This window comes from Fragaria vesca, linkage group LG5, assembly GCF_000184155.1.
Source record: "Fragaria vesca subsp. vesca linkage group LG5, FraVesHawaii_1.0, whole genome shotgun sequence".
Classification (NCBI taxonomy): Eukaryota; Viridiplantae; Streptophyta; class Magnoliopsida; order Rosales; family Rosaceae; genus Fragaria; species Fragaria vesca.
This window is the reverse complement of record NC_020495.1, coordinates 9,642,815-9,659,759: the sequence shown is the minus strand read 5'-3', so window position 1 is coordinate 9,659,759 and position 16,945 is coordinate 9,642,815. Positions and strand designations below refer to the sequence as shown.

The window sequence follows — 16,945 nt, the reverse complement described above, 5'->3', positions numbered from 1 at the left end:
TGAATATTCAGGCCAAAAGACTGCAGATGGAAGCATTTGGCTGTGCCATCTAATGCAAGAATATAACCAGAAATTCCATGAATTTTCTGAGATAAACAACCATAAGTTTTTGTTTCAGATATTAAACTCATAATAAAAAATATAAAAAATCGGTCTGACATATAAATAGAGCCAGGGAGGCAGATACTATTTGCTATATATAAGAGAGAAAAATACATAAGCAAAAATCAAGAACAAGGCCATCTCTGAGAATATGGCTATTCATTCAGTCCTTATTACAGAGAGCAATCATAACAAGTACAATGAAGCAAGCACACAGATCACCATTGGAAGCCTAGCATGCACCTGTTCTCTTTCTTTCCACAAGGTTCTTCCAATATGTTGCTACCTCTTTCTGAATCTCCTCTATACTTTTCTTAGCAGCATTTACCATCCCTTCACTGGCATTGACTACTTCGTCGACAGTAGCCGAGACATGTGCAGCTTTCATAGACACGCGGCTTGGCAGTGTGTCGATTTCTTTCAAAACCTTGTCGATGTCTGAGAGGAGTCTCTCTGCCAAGCTCCGACTAAAGTCCTCCCTGACAACCACGCGAAGAACAGCAACATGTTCTGCATTGGCTGGCATAGTGTAGGCTGGAACTATCCATCCATACTTTCTCAAAGTATCAGCTATCTCAAACACAGTGTGCTTGCTGCTGTCTTTTAGAGTGAAAGCCACAAGGGGCACTCCTATGTCTTTTGAAAGAATTTTAAATCGACCTGTACTCAATAGTCCTTCTTTCAGTGCTCTTGCATTCTCCATGCAGTTTTCCATCACATTTTTGTAACCCTAAAATAGGGAAGAAGAAATTAATAGCAAAACAGAACACTATAACAGACCAAATCACACCGGTAAGAAGAAAGTAATTGCAAAACAGAACAATCTTGCTTAAGATTCTGCGTACAGAAAATGATAGAAAAATTTACCTCAAATCCCAGACGTATAAACTGATAGTACTGAGCAATTATCTGGCTAGACCCTGCCCCATAACAGAAGTAAGACTTGTTAACAAAGCATGCTTGCAAATGAGCAAAACAGAAGTCATATCCAAAGTGGTTGTTTATTATTTAGCAATTACTGAAACTTATACAGGTGTTTCAGTAGGCAAGCAATACCTTTGGAAAAGTTGAGGGTGAAAGTTGGTTGGTCAGATCCAAGATAATTGATGTGAAACACAAGCTCATCGGGCAAGTCCTCTTTACTCCTCCACACAACCCATCCAACACCAGCATATACAAGGCCATACTTGTGGCCACTTACATTGATACTCTTGACTAATGGCAAACGGAAGTCCCACTCAATATCAGGATAAAGGAATGGAGCTATAAAGCCTCCACTGGCAGCATCAACATGAATGGGAGTTTCCCATCCTGTCTCCTTATTCTTCTTAATAAGAAGGTCATTAAGGAGTTTCACATCCTCAAACTCTCCCGTCAGGGTTGAACCTAGAATAGCTGCAACACAGATAGTGTTCTCATCAACCATCTCAACTGCTTTGACAGGGTCCATCACATAGTATCCATCTGATAGCTTCACCTCCTTCAGTTCGACCTCGAAATACCTAGCAAACTTTTCCCAGCAAACCTGTAAATTTCGACGAAACATAATATACACATCAAATAGGCACACAAAGAGATAATAACCCTAAGCCATTATCTTCAAGCAAACCTAGTATGTTTTGGGCAACGGCAACAGGTTCACTAGCGTTTAATTCAGATTAAAATGGTCAAGATACTTCATGAGAAAAATGTATCAATCACCAGAGAAATTAAGAATTCAGACCTGCACGTTAGCTCCAGTCACAATGTTGGGTTTGTCAAAGGGTTTGCCTTCTAATTTTCTCCTGTGCTGCCATTTTCTTTTAAAAGCCAGGCCTGCTAGCATTATTGCCTCTGAAGATCCTACCGTTCCCACACCAATAGCAGTTTCAGCTTCTCCGATGGGAGCATTGAAAAGGTGGGAAATCATATTCACACAGCGATTCTACAAAAAGGAAGACAAGATTGTTTGAACAGAGTAACAAGCTATATATCATAATCAATACAAAAATCCAACTGAAAATTATTATGCATGAGTAGTGACCATAGAACAGATTCAAGGCATGAAAATCTACTGCTTTTCTTTGTCTTTTGGGTACAAATTGAAATGTAGTTAAACCTTAATCATGAGGGTTGATCAGAATCTGATCACCTATAATTTGGAAATGAACCAAAGGGATCCAACTAAAAGGATATGGTGAAAATATAAAGCATCCATCATGAAAGTTACTTTTTACTCTTTCTCTTGTCCTTGTAAAACTTCCTAGTTAACCTACAGTTCTCCCAAGGTACATTGAATTGATTTATAATTTGCTTTTCATATTTGTATGTATGTGCTTGCATGCACCTAGATTCATGCCTGTAATTTATGTCCCCTGCAAATAGCAATGTGTCATCTGAAATCATCTACCTTCCACACTCCAAATTCAAGGGTGATAAATTTTGATAGAAACAACACGGTATCTTTAAAGACTTTCCAGGCCAACAGACTAATCCACATCGAGGGGTTACGTCAAAACACTTCCCCTCTTCACGGATATTTTTTTTTTCCGACTAAGAAAGTACTAAAAACTACAACTAAAAACCTCTTAAAACTCTCATTCTCAGCTGACCCAAACAGAATGCAGAGGGACACTCGAATGGAAAGACAGTTACACTTCTATTTTGGATGGGTCGTCGATCAGAAGATAATGTTAAAGTTTACCAACCGCTACTTAATATGGTAATATACAGCTTACTATATTGGTTTTATATTAGCATCTGTGGACCACGTAATCTGCTTCTGGGTGGATGCTATAATCTTAGGCCACGTCTCCCACAGTCCACAAAATTAAAAACCATTGATCCTATAGAGTCAATTCTTCAATATCATGTACGTGGAAGATATCACGATACTCTAAATAAATGTCATCCCTCCTTTCAGTATTAATAAATGGCATAATATTTTCAGTCATCTTGAATTCTGAATCATCCCATCCCCAGAATCCCAGATCTTAAATCCAGATCATGTATGTAATAAGTAAAATTGGAGATCGATAGAGCACTAGGATTGATTTAGTGTAGAAGAAGATGGATCAGTAACAGGGCATGGAGATGATGATGATGAGTACGTAGTACCTGAAGTTCAGTGGTGACAGGGTACTCATCCATGTCGACATAGTTCTTGTTCATGGAGGCCATCATGATTTTTTCGCATTCCGGCTCCATCCAGGTGGTCACAAATGAGGCCAAGTTGAGCCTCGGAGTCCCATCCAGCATAAGCTCGTCGTTTATTATCTGATAAGCTGCCTCTTTGGGTTGTGAACTCTCCGGCATCCTGAACCTGCATTCATTCATTTCGTAAGGTTTTAGAGAACTAAGCTAAACAATAATACGTCTCTGCATCTAGATGAACTGATGATCACTAATAAAGTACTTACTTGGGGACGGGATTGCGCACATATCTGGAAGCAAAGGTGCAGTCCAGAAAGTGATCTGAACGGTCACCGGAGGTCGAAGAGATCACCATTTTTGTTTCTTTCTTTGTTTCTCAAATGAGAGAGATTGTTGAAGAGAACAATGGATAGAAGAACAGGGAGGTAGTGGGTGAGGGAAGGTATGATGCTGTTGCTTGCTTTTTAAGCCTTTATATATATCTCAAACTTTAAGGGGATGAGAGGGTACTAATGGTGGATTAAATTTTTTTTTTTTATACGATTAATGGTGGATTAATTAGAGAAAGGGCAATGACTCGATGAGAAGCAAGTAGAGAAATACAGCAGAAGAGGGACACGTACTAAGATTACGGAGGCAAATTTCCCAGTGGCCCCATTACCCATGCATTTTCTTCGGCCTAACGCTGCCGACTTGTTTTCCTACGGGCTCATCAGGGCCATTAAACACACGGGTCACTCATTACGTTAATTTTCATATTTTATTTATTTTTGCTTCAATGATGGGCATAGGTACTAGTCTCAATTACAGTTGGTCCAAGTATAGCACCACTGCACCACTCACTCCGGCGATGACGACGGCAATGTTAGTGAGATTAGACGGTGAATGCGATAGATTTGGTAGTATTATTGTATTTATGTTTTCAGATATAGGGTTTTTGGTCTATATATTAGTGAGTTATTGGTTTTCTCTTATTTTTTTTATTTTAATCAAGTTTAAGACTAATGTTTTTTTGTTATTAGGAGTTTTTTTCATCATTGAGTTTGCAAGATGTGTAATTTAGGTTTGTCCCTCGATTAATGAATTATTCATTTCTCTTAAAAAAAAATTTGAAGTAAGATCACGAAGATTATTTATATTGTTTGAGACTAATGTTCTCGTTTAGAGAGAGAAGCTGCTTCTCTCTAAAACCCAGGCTCCCTCTCATCTCCCAACAAGCTTTTTTCTTTTTTTCTCCTCACCTTTGTGGTGATTCCTCATCCCTAGTGGTGATTCCTCTACCTGAAGTGGTGATTTTTTCTTCGTTTGTTTTTGATTTTAGTCATCATAGATCAGATCTGTTTTCATATCCTAGATTTGAAATTCTAAGGGGGGGTGTATTGTATATGGAATTAGTGGAAGTTTTAAAGAAGTCTATGGAATTTAAAAGTCTAGGTGTATTCAATACAGACTTTTGAAAATCAATCAGAGTCTGGATGTATTCAACTAGATTTTAAAAAATCATTATGAATTCCACTAAAGTTTAAGGGTATTCAATTAAGACTTTTTAAAATGAATAGAAGTTCAGATGTATTCAAAATATCATTCATACTTATGGAATTAATAACTCATGGATAATTGTGGACTTTGTAGTGTAAATTACACACACCAAACTCCAATATTTTTCCATCCATTAGAGCAAAGATTTGGAAAAGTCTACAATAGACTTTCTCTTTATATGTGAATAAGTTGATCCTACGATACATCATATTTTTTTTTTTGATAATATTTTGTGCTATCAACGTTCTATTCTACCTATTCTTTTCAATGTTTTTTGAATGTTAACATTTTGTTGTCTTTCAGTTGTAATGCTTGGAACCCTCGATAACCTAAATATTATCTACATGATCATATATTATTATATTTGCGTACATGAATTAAACTTGTAAACAGCTAATGTCCCACTTTAAAACATGTGTCTTTGGTTTACGTATAAATATGCGTGTTGTTAAGTTAATATAACAACTGTATGCATCGAAATTAGATAGATGAGCACTAAACTTATAATCGGTGTTATTATGTGTTTGTCATTGCATCTTTATTTATTTATTTATTTTTCTTTCCTGTAACTCTGTAAGTATTGAGAAATCTACAGAAGTCATTCATATGAAATGTGTAGATTTCAGAAATCAGTGAAAGTTTGTGATTAAAAATCGATGGTTTTAAAAAAATCAGTGAAAGTTTATGAACTTTTCAAGGAGTCGTCTGTAGACTTTTCAAAAAATCAGTTGATTAAAATAAGTCTGTATGAATCCAAATACAATATACCCCCCTAAGGTACACTCCCAGATCTAATCTTATTATGATTTTCAAACTTTTGTATTCCCTTACCCATCAAGATCTATTATATATAGGGAAAAAAGAAAAAAAAAAAAAACTTTCTCTTCCCTAAACCTAACTCTTCTCCACTATTACTCTCCAAAATTCATCACTTGAATTTCTACTACTATCGTAACCATATGTACTATTTACCTATTCATTTGTTTTTTTTTTATCAACTTTAGTTTTCATCTTGTAGACTAAAAACTAGTTTTTATGCTATTGTATTTCTACTAGTTTCTTAACTTTGAAAAAATTATGTATGAACAATTTATTTTTTTTCTTCAAATTCTAACCGATTGATGTTATACTGGAGTTCAGCCAAAAAAAAAAAAAAGATGTCATATTGGAGATTTGGAGTTCGAATATAATATTATTATTTTGATTATAAATTAAAAAATATCACGAAAAAATTTCCAACTCGATCAAAAAAAATCTAACAGAAAATAAAAGAGAATACGTAAAAAGAGTTGTGAAATAGTAAATACATAATAATTATATTAAATAACATATTATTATTAGTTTTAGATATTGAGGATATTTTAAGCAGTTTGGGATATGTATTTAGTATAATATTGAAATAAAAAACTAGATGGATAGTGTATTAAGTAAGGAGGAAATTTTTCAAATGGTGTCCCAAGTTAAGTCTATTCATTATTTTGACATCTCAATTTTAAAAACTATGATAATGGTACCTCAACATTTAAACCTAATATAACATTAGTTCCCTCCGTGATTGGCACCGTTAAGTTGGACTTTATCCATGTGTAAAATTGTATTTTCATGTTTTCCCTCCAGAATAATTTCATTTTCCAATCAGTAACAGAATTTGTGGTGAGTCATGTGTTGGCCATGTACAAAACTTAGAGACATCTAGAAATTATAATACACCATTGACCATTAATATTAATCATTAAAAGTAGTTTTTGTAACCCACCGGTGAGAGAAAGAATCAACATTGATTAAAATGTATTTTGTATCAAGTACAGAAATTCATGAACTATGTTGCACGGACACGGACACAACGCGACACGGCGACACGTGTTGGAAACTCAGTTTTTGAGTTATACTGTGTCGCTGTGTCCGTGTCCGTATCTATGCAACATAGTTCATGAACTTCTGTATTTGATACAAAATGCATTTTAATTTTAATCAATGTTTATTATTTCTCTCACCGGTGAGTTGCAAAAGCTACTTTTAATTATGGATATTAATGGCCAATGGTGTATTATAATTTCTCTATGTCTCTAATTTTGTATGCAACCAACACATGGCTCACCACAAATTCTGATACTGATTGGAAAAGAGACATTATTCTAGAGGGAAATGTTTGTGGAGGAAAAAGATTTGGGAAAAGAAAACATAAAAAGACAATTTTTACCCATGGATAAAGTCTAACTTAACAGTGTTAATCACTGAGGGAACTAATGCTAAATTAAATTTAAATGTTGAGGTACCATTATCATAGTTTTTAAAATTGAAATGTCAAAATAATGAATGGGCTTAACTTGGGGCACCATTTGAAAATTTTTCTCTTAAGAGATATGTATTAAAAGATTAGGGGTGCATATTTAAAATTACTCGGAAAAATATGGAAAAAAAATGTTTCATTTTTTAAAGTCCAAATGAACACTTTCTCCTTTTTTTTTTCCTTATATTTATTACTTATAACATATTATTTTATTACATTAATTAACAACCTTCCATAAAATAATATGTTATAAATAATAAATATAAGAAAAGAAAAGGAGAAAGTGGTTCATTTGGACTTTGAAATGAAACATTTTCTTCCATATTTTTCCTTACAGAAAAAATAATTTATTTCCTTCAACATCTTAAACATAGAAAATGATCCATTTTCATTTCCTGATTCTTACTTTACACAAACCAAACAAGGGCTAATAGTATAGATTAGCGTCAAAAAGTTGGAAGCAGGAGACATGGGCTCCTATTCTCGACAGTGTCAAAACCTTCTTTCCTATCTGCTCCTTTTGTTTTGTTATAAGAAATTACTTATTGTGCCAATTACTTGAAGCTGGATCCAATAATGGAATGGAAGAAACTTCATCATGTAATACAATGGCCCCCGAATAGGATTGGACCTTACAGGTAATTGCACAAAAGGGGTCAAACGTACGCGATAGAAGCAAGTGACATTGCTTCTAGTTTTCAGAAAGAAAGCAAAGCAAGAAACAAAGTGAATAATTCCAGTATCAAAAACACAACACTGAAGTTGACTGGTAGATGGGTATAAGAATCCTCGTGTACTCACACTTGGGTGAGGTGGTTGATTTACAAAAAGAGGACTTGTTGACCCACAGTTGTCAAGTATAGGATCTTTATAGTGAGCTTGCTGTTGCAGACACTACCAGTTTTGGTTGATAGTGGGGTCTAACCAGTCACCGGGTTTGCAATTGCGAAGAGCATGATGATCACTACAACCACCGAATAATGAGAAAAGGATTGGAATGTGAGCAAGAAAATAAGCCGATGATGGTGATAGAGTGAGGCTCCTCCGTAATTAGAATTACTAAAAACCACTGTTGTCCCCATTGTAAGACTTCAGGGCTAAGTAGCCAAAACAAAAGGATGGGGCAAACTAGGCAACTGCACTAGAGGTATCATGCTAAATGCTCAAAACTGGATAAGTAATTTGAAGGCTAAGTGGCAAAGAGATGGGGAAAGTAGGCAACTGCATTAGGGGTATCATGCTAATTTATGCTATGGCTTAAACTGGACAAGCGAGTAGGATTCAGAAGTACAAGTAGATGGAGAAGTTTGCAGTTGCAATCCCAATATTTACTTGCCCACTTTGGAGACATCAGTAGTTTACAACAAAAACATGTCCATCCTTTTATTGTTTTCGGATACATGAATATGTGAAACTGGACAAACAAGAGAAATGATACTTGTAAGAAACATTCCAACTGTAGTGTATTGACAGGAATTAAAAGATAGATCGATGCATACTCTGACGTTTGTGTAGACTTCTCCACCAGTTTATGATGAAAAATCTTGCTTTCTCTTTCTAGAAGCAGTATGTGATTTCATCTACAATGAAAAGTAAAAAGAAATAGTATCTAAGCCCACATAAACACAATTAAAATGCAAGTAAATATAAAGAAAAAGGCAGTTAAAGATGCAAAACACATCATCAATTTAAATCAACAAAATTATGTCAACCAAACCAATTGAGCTATTGTTTTACGATTTATTGTCTGCTCATAATATCAGGTTAGTGAATTTTGCATTGCAGTATGAGAAAGTACTATTATTAACTAACACATATGCGACAGCTGAAACTTGAGAACCAGATGATCCATAGGTAAACCAATTTTTGAAAAACTACATAGAACTCACCTTACGTGTCAGCTTATGTGATATATACACAATCTAATTAGAATATTTCTTTAAATGACGTGATTGTGTTACAACAACTGACATGTAAGGTTAACTCTAAATGGTTCCCCAAAATATGGTTCACTTAACATTATTCATCCATAATTTATCAAAAAAAAAAGCTGAAATGCAGCGAAGAAATATATATTCCGCAGAATTGTTACCATCCAACAAAATTATTTTGACATTTTATGCACCAATACAAGAACCATAAATTCATATGCTGCACTTTATGTCCTCATCAGTCATTCTTTACCGTCCATAGTTGGGTTCAACTATGCATACTTGTACAAGGAACTTAGGTAAGAAGCAAGGGACAACATGGCTAGTCTATATTCTAGTTTGAGTTGTAGATCGAATCCCCAAGTCCTATTCCATTGATATGCAAGATGTACTTACCAAGTGCAATTATTGGAGTAACAACAAATAAAACAGATTTTAACAACACAAAGATTTTCACATCGAAAGTATTTGCAAGCTTCTGCTGTTTTTCACAGGAAAAATATCAAATAATTGCCTTGCGATTCTCTAAAATATCAATCTAAACCTTCGGTATAAGTTTTAGAGACTCGCAGCACTATGACATGCTCAAGAGGTGCAGTTTATGGTGTTACAATAAAGGAATGAAGCAATCCCGGCCCTTAAAGATTATTACCTGAGTATCGGCATCAGAACAATCCCCGTTATCCATTTTGGCTTCATTCAGCGGAGCCCTGCAACATCAAAAATGGCACAGTGAAGAGAAAGTTGAAATAGACTAGTGCTACAAACATGAGACCAACAGAAAATCTCAACGCACCAGTCAGGAACTTGGGCTTGATATGCTTCACCGATTCGAACCTTAGATTTAAATGGCTCCGGGTACTTCATCATAGCCGCTATAGGACTCAATACTGAACCTAACTCATATTGACACGGACCGATCCCCTGACCAATACTACGTGATAATGATATCGTGAACGAACTAAGCTCTGACATTTTAGCACAAGAATGACAAAACCACTCGTCAATTGGCAAAACCACTCTGGGTTTGCAGCAAGAAACATGGAATGCTTCCTCACAACGATCGCAGAGTAACAGATTCAATACACTTTCAGATTGACCACACAGCTTACACGACTGAATAGAATCATCATCAACACCACAACTTTTATGGAGGGAAATCTTTTGGAGCTTATAGCTTCTAAGTACGGAAACGCAAACATCTTGGTTGCCTACTTCAACTGAACTCGGTACACAGCTCTGAAGTAACATACTTTTTTTTTCTGCAAATTAAACACTAACGAATTGAAACTCAAAACGAATGAATAAGAAGAATTGCAGAACTCAAAAGGGAAGGTTGGGAGTTGTAATTGAGAAGAGAGATTACCAGATCTGAGTCGGTGCGATGTGTCTTGTGTCTTCGACAGGTGGAAACCGCGAAACATAAACCGAGTTTTAAAAGAGTGGGGAACGACCCACTACGAGGGTTCCATAATTTGGCTCCAAAATCTAGCGGCAAATTTTATTGAGAATTTGAAAATTTTCAAATTCACGCCAAACTAAGACTGAAATTTTCATTTTCAAAACATTTTCAAAAAGGGTCGTCTATCTACGGTGCTTTTACCATAGATCAAGTAGACTAATATGAAGATATCAGGAACAAAATATGCAGAAATTGAATATGTAGATTTAATTTTTTTTTTATCAAATTAAAACAACAGACACAAGAATACAAGATTTGTTAACAACAATGTAAACCTCCCTTGAAGAAACATCACTGCGAGACTTTAAAGTAGTCCACACTAAATCAAATCCACTATAAAGTAAAAATGAGTACAGATCTATCAAGTAGTGATATTCAACACAATCACTTTACTAGTATTCCAAACTAACTTGAGTATAAATTGATAACCCTATTATAATTCTCCTTGAATCTGATATGAATATGAAAGAACTGAACACGCCTTCTTTTCTTTTCAACTTCACTGATCTCAATCACTTATACAAATGAATAATGAAGATCATATCAAACATATGAGAGATCAGAAAAATAGCATGAACACAATATCTACTTAGAAGCAATGTAACAAAGCTTTAATGCACATCAACACATATTGATTTGTTTAAGAGAATCACAACAATATGTCAACTATCACTTCATTTTGATATGAAAGATACATCAATCAACTAATCTGCTATAATTTGGGAAAACACAATTTTCCAATTTAAACCAAAGTTATTTTAGGCAGATAAGATATTTTCCAAAACAAATGCATCAGAGTTTAAAACAAATCAAATATAGACAAAAATATCTTTTATTTGAGAAACTCATTTAATGTAGCATGTAATCACATAGAACATAATTAGAAAATCATGAATGCTATGTATAGTGATTCATATTGATTGAGATCAGATCCGTGAATCTTTAATCCTCTTTCAATCCCACACATTCTTTATCATTTTGATTTTGCTCTCTTCAATGCAATATCCTATCAAAAGAATACACAATATCACAATTTGATAGTAAATGAAAGAATTTCTAATCACATTAAAACTTCTTTCCTTATTCATTAGCATAACAAAATATAGAGAATTTAAATCCAATATTAATACTAATCAAATCAAAATTAATAAGGAAATTCAATCAGATATTCATGCACATAAAACCTAATCACAATAGGTTTCCTTGCTTTCTCACACATACAAGTCCTAATCAAATTAAGACTTATTTCCAACGTTATATAAGATAATTATAATCCAACTGAATCAAAATTAGTGATAGAAAATTAGAAATTATCATATCCAACTAAGAAACACATGAATCATGTACGTGCAAGGCATCTTAGCATTTTGTATAGAAATGCCAACATAAATATATACTAACAATTTCCCCTTTTGGAATTCTTGTACAAAAACCATACTCATGCCAATAGCAGCACCTTCTTGCTATCACATAATCGATATCCAATCAGAAAGATTAAGTAGTACCACTTTATCCCAAATAGATGCAAGAGATATAAATCAAGAGAATGAGAAAATTTTCATTTTTAACTAATAGAAAACCGCTTTTCGTACCACGTGGCGTTATACAGTGGTCCTCCTAACTAATAGAAAACCGCCGCGTGTAACATTTTTGACAAGTCATACCAAGGTGAATAAACTAAAAGCGGTAAAACCAGACAACTCCAAGAAAAAAAAAAAAAAAATTGACCCCCCTTTTACCGTTAGCTTTGTTGTTCGTCGTTAACCGGAGACCTCGAAATTAAAAACATCCTTATGCCTAGTGTTTTCTTTTGTTCTTTGAATTGGTATGGACTTTTTCCCCATATCTCTCTTTCTCAAACCTTCTGGATCTGTAAAAAGCATAAAGCTTCTCACTTTCCGACTCCTTTGTCTCCTAACTAGAGAATTTGAGGTTCAATAACCGCAACCCACAAACTGGACGGGGTGGGCTTTTTCAAAAATTGGTTTCAATTGGGAGGTCAAATTCGAGCGCGGTGCTATTTAGCATTGGGTTCGTGATGCTCTGCTCTTTCTGAATGAGTCCAATTAGGGTTTTGGGTTTCTGAATTGATATCTGCTTTAATAATTTGGGGGTCACAAGAGAGGAGGAGGAAGAAAGTGTTTTAATTCAATAATTTCTTTCGTGATCTGGTGTTGTACCAGTTGAAGACCAATTCAGGATTCATTTGAGAGTTGATAACTGGCCACCATTTGATGAGCTATTGACCCAATGGATCCTGAATGAGCAAAGTTTGGAAGAGGACCAAGAGAGCTTACTGATTCCGTAGATCTCATAACTCACAACAAATTGCATGCAAACCTTGAGTTGAGTTTGTCTGCAAGCATACCTTTCATGTATCAATTCCACTACCCAATCTTTGTTTATCTATTTTGAAGCTAAGGGGATACATCAAAGCTTTTAGTTTATTCACCTTAGTATGACTTGTCAAAAATGTTACACGCGGCGGTTTTCTATTAGTTGGGAGGACCACTGTATAGCGCCACGTGGTCCTCCGAGAGGACTGAAAAATTTCTCATAAATCAAATATCTATGTTGGTGAGCTGTGGTTTGGTTAAGGTGTTTAACTGGCAACTTTGAGGTCATGAGTTCAAACCTCACAACATATGTAGGGTGTGTGAGTTATTAATATTTAAAAAAAAAATATCTATGAGAATATAATTTGATATTGAATCAACATAGACTTCTTCCCTTGCACATCAGACTCAATCATATCAGAATTAATTCTCACATAAGTCCTACATCAATCAAGCCATCAAGGCATGTATATCAGTATACCAAAATATCAATATAATAAGAGTTTTATTCTATTCAACTCGTTTTATTCTATTCAGATATTTAAAGAATTCCAATATGATAAGAATTTTATTCTATTCAACTCGTTTTATTTTATTTAGATATTTAAAGAATTCCAATATAATAAGAATTTTATTCTATTCAACTCGTTTTGTGTAGGGATGCCAAAATACAACTGTGACAACATAATCAATTCTATCTGTGCCAATTTGCACGTTTTCATCAAGTTACCTAAAACTAAGGAATAATTAATTTTTATCTGTTTGGTGTCGAACAGTTAATCCTTATAATCTCATTTTCTAATTTCTATCCATTATATTACCCATGTTTTTCTCTCCCATTCAGTTTACTATAGTAGTAACCTTGTTCTTAATAATCTAAATTACCAAATTGTTCTTAATAAGGATAATATCGGCATAACACAATTTGTTAATTTAGAGACTGCTCACTTTATATATAGCAGAGATAGATACTAATCTGTGTTAGAAATGAAAGACCTCAGATTGAAAAAAAATGACAAATAAAATATAATTTATAAAATGAGTGGATTATATATAGTTTGCAACAAAGCTTTCTGTTGTTAAAACCCAACACATTTAATAGGTGATTAAATTGGGACATTATCGGTATATTGATAATCAACGGGTCACGTTTGTCACTGTTTAACAACCTACTCTACTGTTTAAAACTTTAAAGTGTTTAATTGACAACTTTAAGGTCATGGGTTCAAACCTCACGACATATGTAGGGTGTGTGAGTTATTAATAAACAAACAAAAATTTATGAGAATATAAATTGATATTGAATCAACATAGACTTCTTCCCTTGCACATTAGACTCAATCATATTAGAATTAATTCTCATATAAGTCCAGCATCAATCAAGCCATCAAGGCATGTATATCAGTATACTAAAATATCAATCAGATATTTAAAGAATTCCAATGTAATAAGAATTTCATTCTATTCAACTCGTTTTGTGTAGAGATGCCAAAATACAACTGTGACAACATAATTAATTTATCCGTGCCAATTTGCACGTTTTCATCAAGTTACCTAAAACTAAGGAATGATTAATTTTTATCTATTTGGTGTCGAACAGTTTATCCTTATAATCCCACTTTCTAATTTCTATATATTACCCATGTTTTTCTCTCTCATTCAATTTATTTACTATAGTAATATTTGTTCTTAATAATCTAAATTATCAAATTGTTCTTAATACGGGTAATATCGGCATCGATGAGACGCAACAAGTCCTATAAAAATTTTATGCAAAATAACCACCGAAGATAGGGCTACTCATAGGGAGAAAGAATGGAAAATTGCATTGACCGCAACTATCGGCACCGAGACATGACCGGAATACCGTGATTTTTCAACCGTAGACGTATTTCACCATTCTGGTCATGTCTTATTTCACGACTTTTTTACTTTTGAAGGTTCTACGTATAGTTTGTTTTTGAAACGGAACATTTACTTAACACTTGGTAAACAAGTTATACAACATTAGTAAGCATGTTGTGATTGTGATGATCAAACTTGAGAAAAGGAAATCTGACGGTCAGATCTGACCATCATGATAAAATACATGTATGGGAAAAAATTCAACTTGATCTGACAAGGTTAAGTGCTCGATCCGGACGGTCAATCCCGTAAGTCAAACCCCTAAATGCACGGAAAAGGTCGTTGGACCGTCTAAATTTCGTATTTTGGCCGGACCTTCAACTGAAAATATTTTCAAATCGATGAGACACAATAAGTCGTATAAAAATTTTACGCAAAATAACCACTGAAGATAGGGCTATAGTATGTAACAGAAAAAGTTTAGGGTTTAGCCGACGAATACCCTAATATATTCGTCGGCTATAGTATGTAATAAAAAATATAAAAATTAATAAAGCCGACGAAATATCAGGGTATTCGTCGGCTATAAGTTCTTTTAGTCCGACGACTTCTAGTATTCTTCGTCGGCTAAGACTGGTTTAGCCGACGACTTTTAATATAATTCGTCGGCTAAGATGGTTTAGGCCGACGAATTATGTTGTATTTCGTCGGCTTAAGTAAAAAAATACAAACCCTAAAACAGAAGGTTTAAACCATACTAATTTCCTGTTCATATATCACCAAAATTCATATAAAATAACAGAAATATGAATTCAACATATGTAAACTAGAAATTAAGGTAATACAATCGAAATAATTATTACAAATTAATGTATTACATCCGAAGAAATTAAAACTAAGGCTCGTAATCGGAATCATCCGATGAGTCTTCTTCGGTGTCAGAATTAATTTATGGTAATCTATGCCTTTCCTCATCGCTAGAGTCTTCGTCTGTTTCTTGATTTGGATCAACATCAATAAGCCTTGGCTCTTCATCACGAATTCGCACTGAACGACCCGCTTTAAAATTATTAAGACGAACGGTAGAGGAGTTAGGAATACCTATTGCGTTGGGCTCTTGATACGCAACATCTTCTTCCTGGTCTTCGGCCTCTCCAAGTGTAGCCGCCCGGTAAATGTTTCGAGGGTGCACAAGGTTGACTACTTTTCACGCGTCACCCTTAGAAGGGTCATCAAGATAAAACACTTGTTTTACCGATGTGGCAAAAACGAACGGGTCATCTTCGTAAGAACTTGTAGCAGTGTTCACCGATAATATTCCGTACTGATCGGTCTTCATGCTCTGCGGGCTAGTATCAAACCATCTACACTTGAAGAGGTGCACTGTCATGTCTTCACCATAAACGAGTTCCACCACTGAATCAAGAACACCGTAATAGTCAACTCCATTCGGCCCACCATGCACCATCACCCCAGAATTCTGTGTTCTCCGTCTGCTGTCTCTCTGTTCACATATAAATTGCACGCCATTCACCTTGCACATCGGATAAACTCTTGACATTATCGGCTTCATCGCTAGAAGTCTTAGTTTGTGCGACCAATTTGGGTGACCATCAAATTGAATATGGTTCATCTGCAACCAACAATTTAACATTGTAAATATAGATAATTATGCAATAAACATAAATATTGAATTACGTACCCAGCCGTCAAAATAATTTGCGAACTCCCTGTTGTGGTACTCGAGATCACCTTGAATGTCTGGACAATATAGGTGGATGTCTTTCCAGTATTCAACTTCTGGACAGTTAATCAATACCCACCAGTGGGCAATGACTAGCTCATGTGGTTGCAACTTGTAGGAGTCTGGCAAAATTCCATAAACTTCAACATCACTGGAGAGTATGGAAAGATTGAACTTCGGTACATCTACCGGCATGGCTTCGTCTGTTTCCTTCAACGCTCCTAAATACAACTTCATGTAGGTGACACACTCGTGCACAATATATGCTTCAGCTATACATCCTTCAGGCGCGGATTTATTAGCCACATAATCTTTGTAGTTTCCAAGTTGCCTATAAATCAAGTTGCAAAATGTTATGATTATTGAACATGTATATATATATATATATATTGAGGAATTCAGGTGTAAAAAACGTACCTTTCCATGGGATACATCCAAGTATAGTGTACTGGACCGGTAAGCAACAATTGCTCGGGAAGATGGATCATCAGGTGAGGCATGATGTACAAAAATTTGGAGGAATATCCTCTACAAATTTACACATGATATAATGATGTCCTCTTG

At 34.9% G+C, this 16,945-nt stretch overlaps 2 protein-coding genes across 2 annotated transcripts; both read right to left on the bottom strand.

The window, feature by feature from the left end:
- Positions 1-63: 63 nt before the first annotated feature.
- Positions 64-3,678, bottom strand: LOC101294758 (glutamate decarboxylase-like). Its single transcript, XM_004299440.1, has 6 exons — positions 3,501-3,678; positions 3,199-3,403; positions 1,826-2,026; positions 1,159-1,627; positions 970-1,022; positions 64-832 (listed from the first exon to the last, which is right to left on the bottom strand). The coding sequence occupies exons 1-6, from the start codon at positions 3,587-3,589 to the stop codon at positions 335-337; spliced, it is 1,515 nt and encodes a 504-aa protein (XP_004299488.1). The 5' UTR covers positions 3,590-3,678; the 3' UTR covers positions 64-334.
- A 4,115-nt stretch (positions 3,679-7,793) lies between these two features.
- Positions 7,794-10,906, bottom strand: LOC101294464. Its single transcript, XM_004299439.1, has 5 exons — positions 10,361-10,906; positions 9,791-10,256; positions 9,647-9,704; positions 8,563-8,643; positions 7,794-8,477 (listed from the first exon to the last, which is right to left on the bottom strand). The coding sequence occupies exons 1-4, from the start codon at positions 10,416-10,418 to the stop codon at positions 8,593-8,595; spliced, it is 633 nt and encodes a 210-aa protein (XP_004299487.1). The 5' UTR covers positions 10,419-10,906; the 3' UTR covers positions 7,794-8,477; positions 8,563-8,592.
- Positions 10,907-16,945: the final 6,039 nt, after the last annotated feature.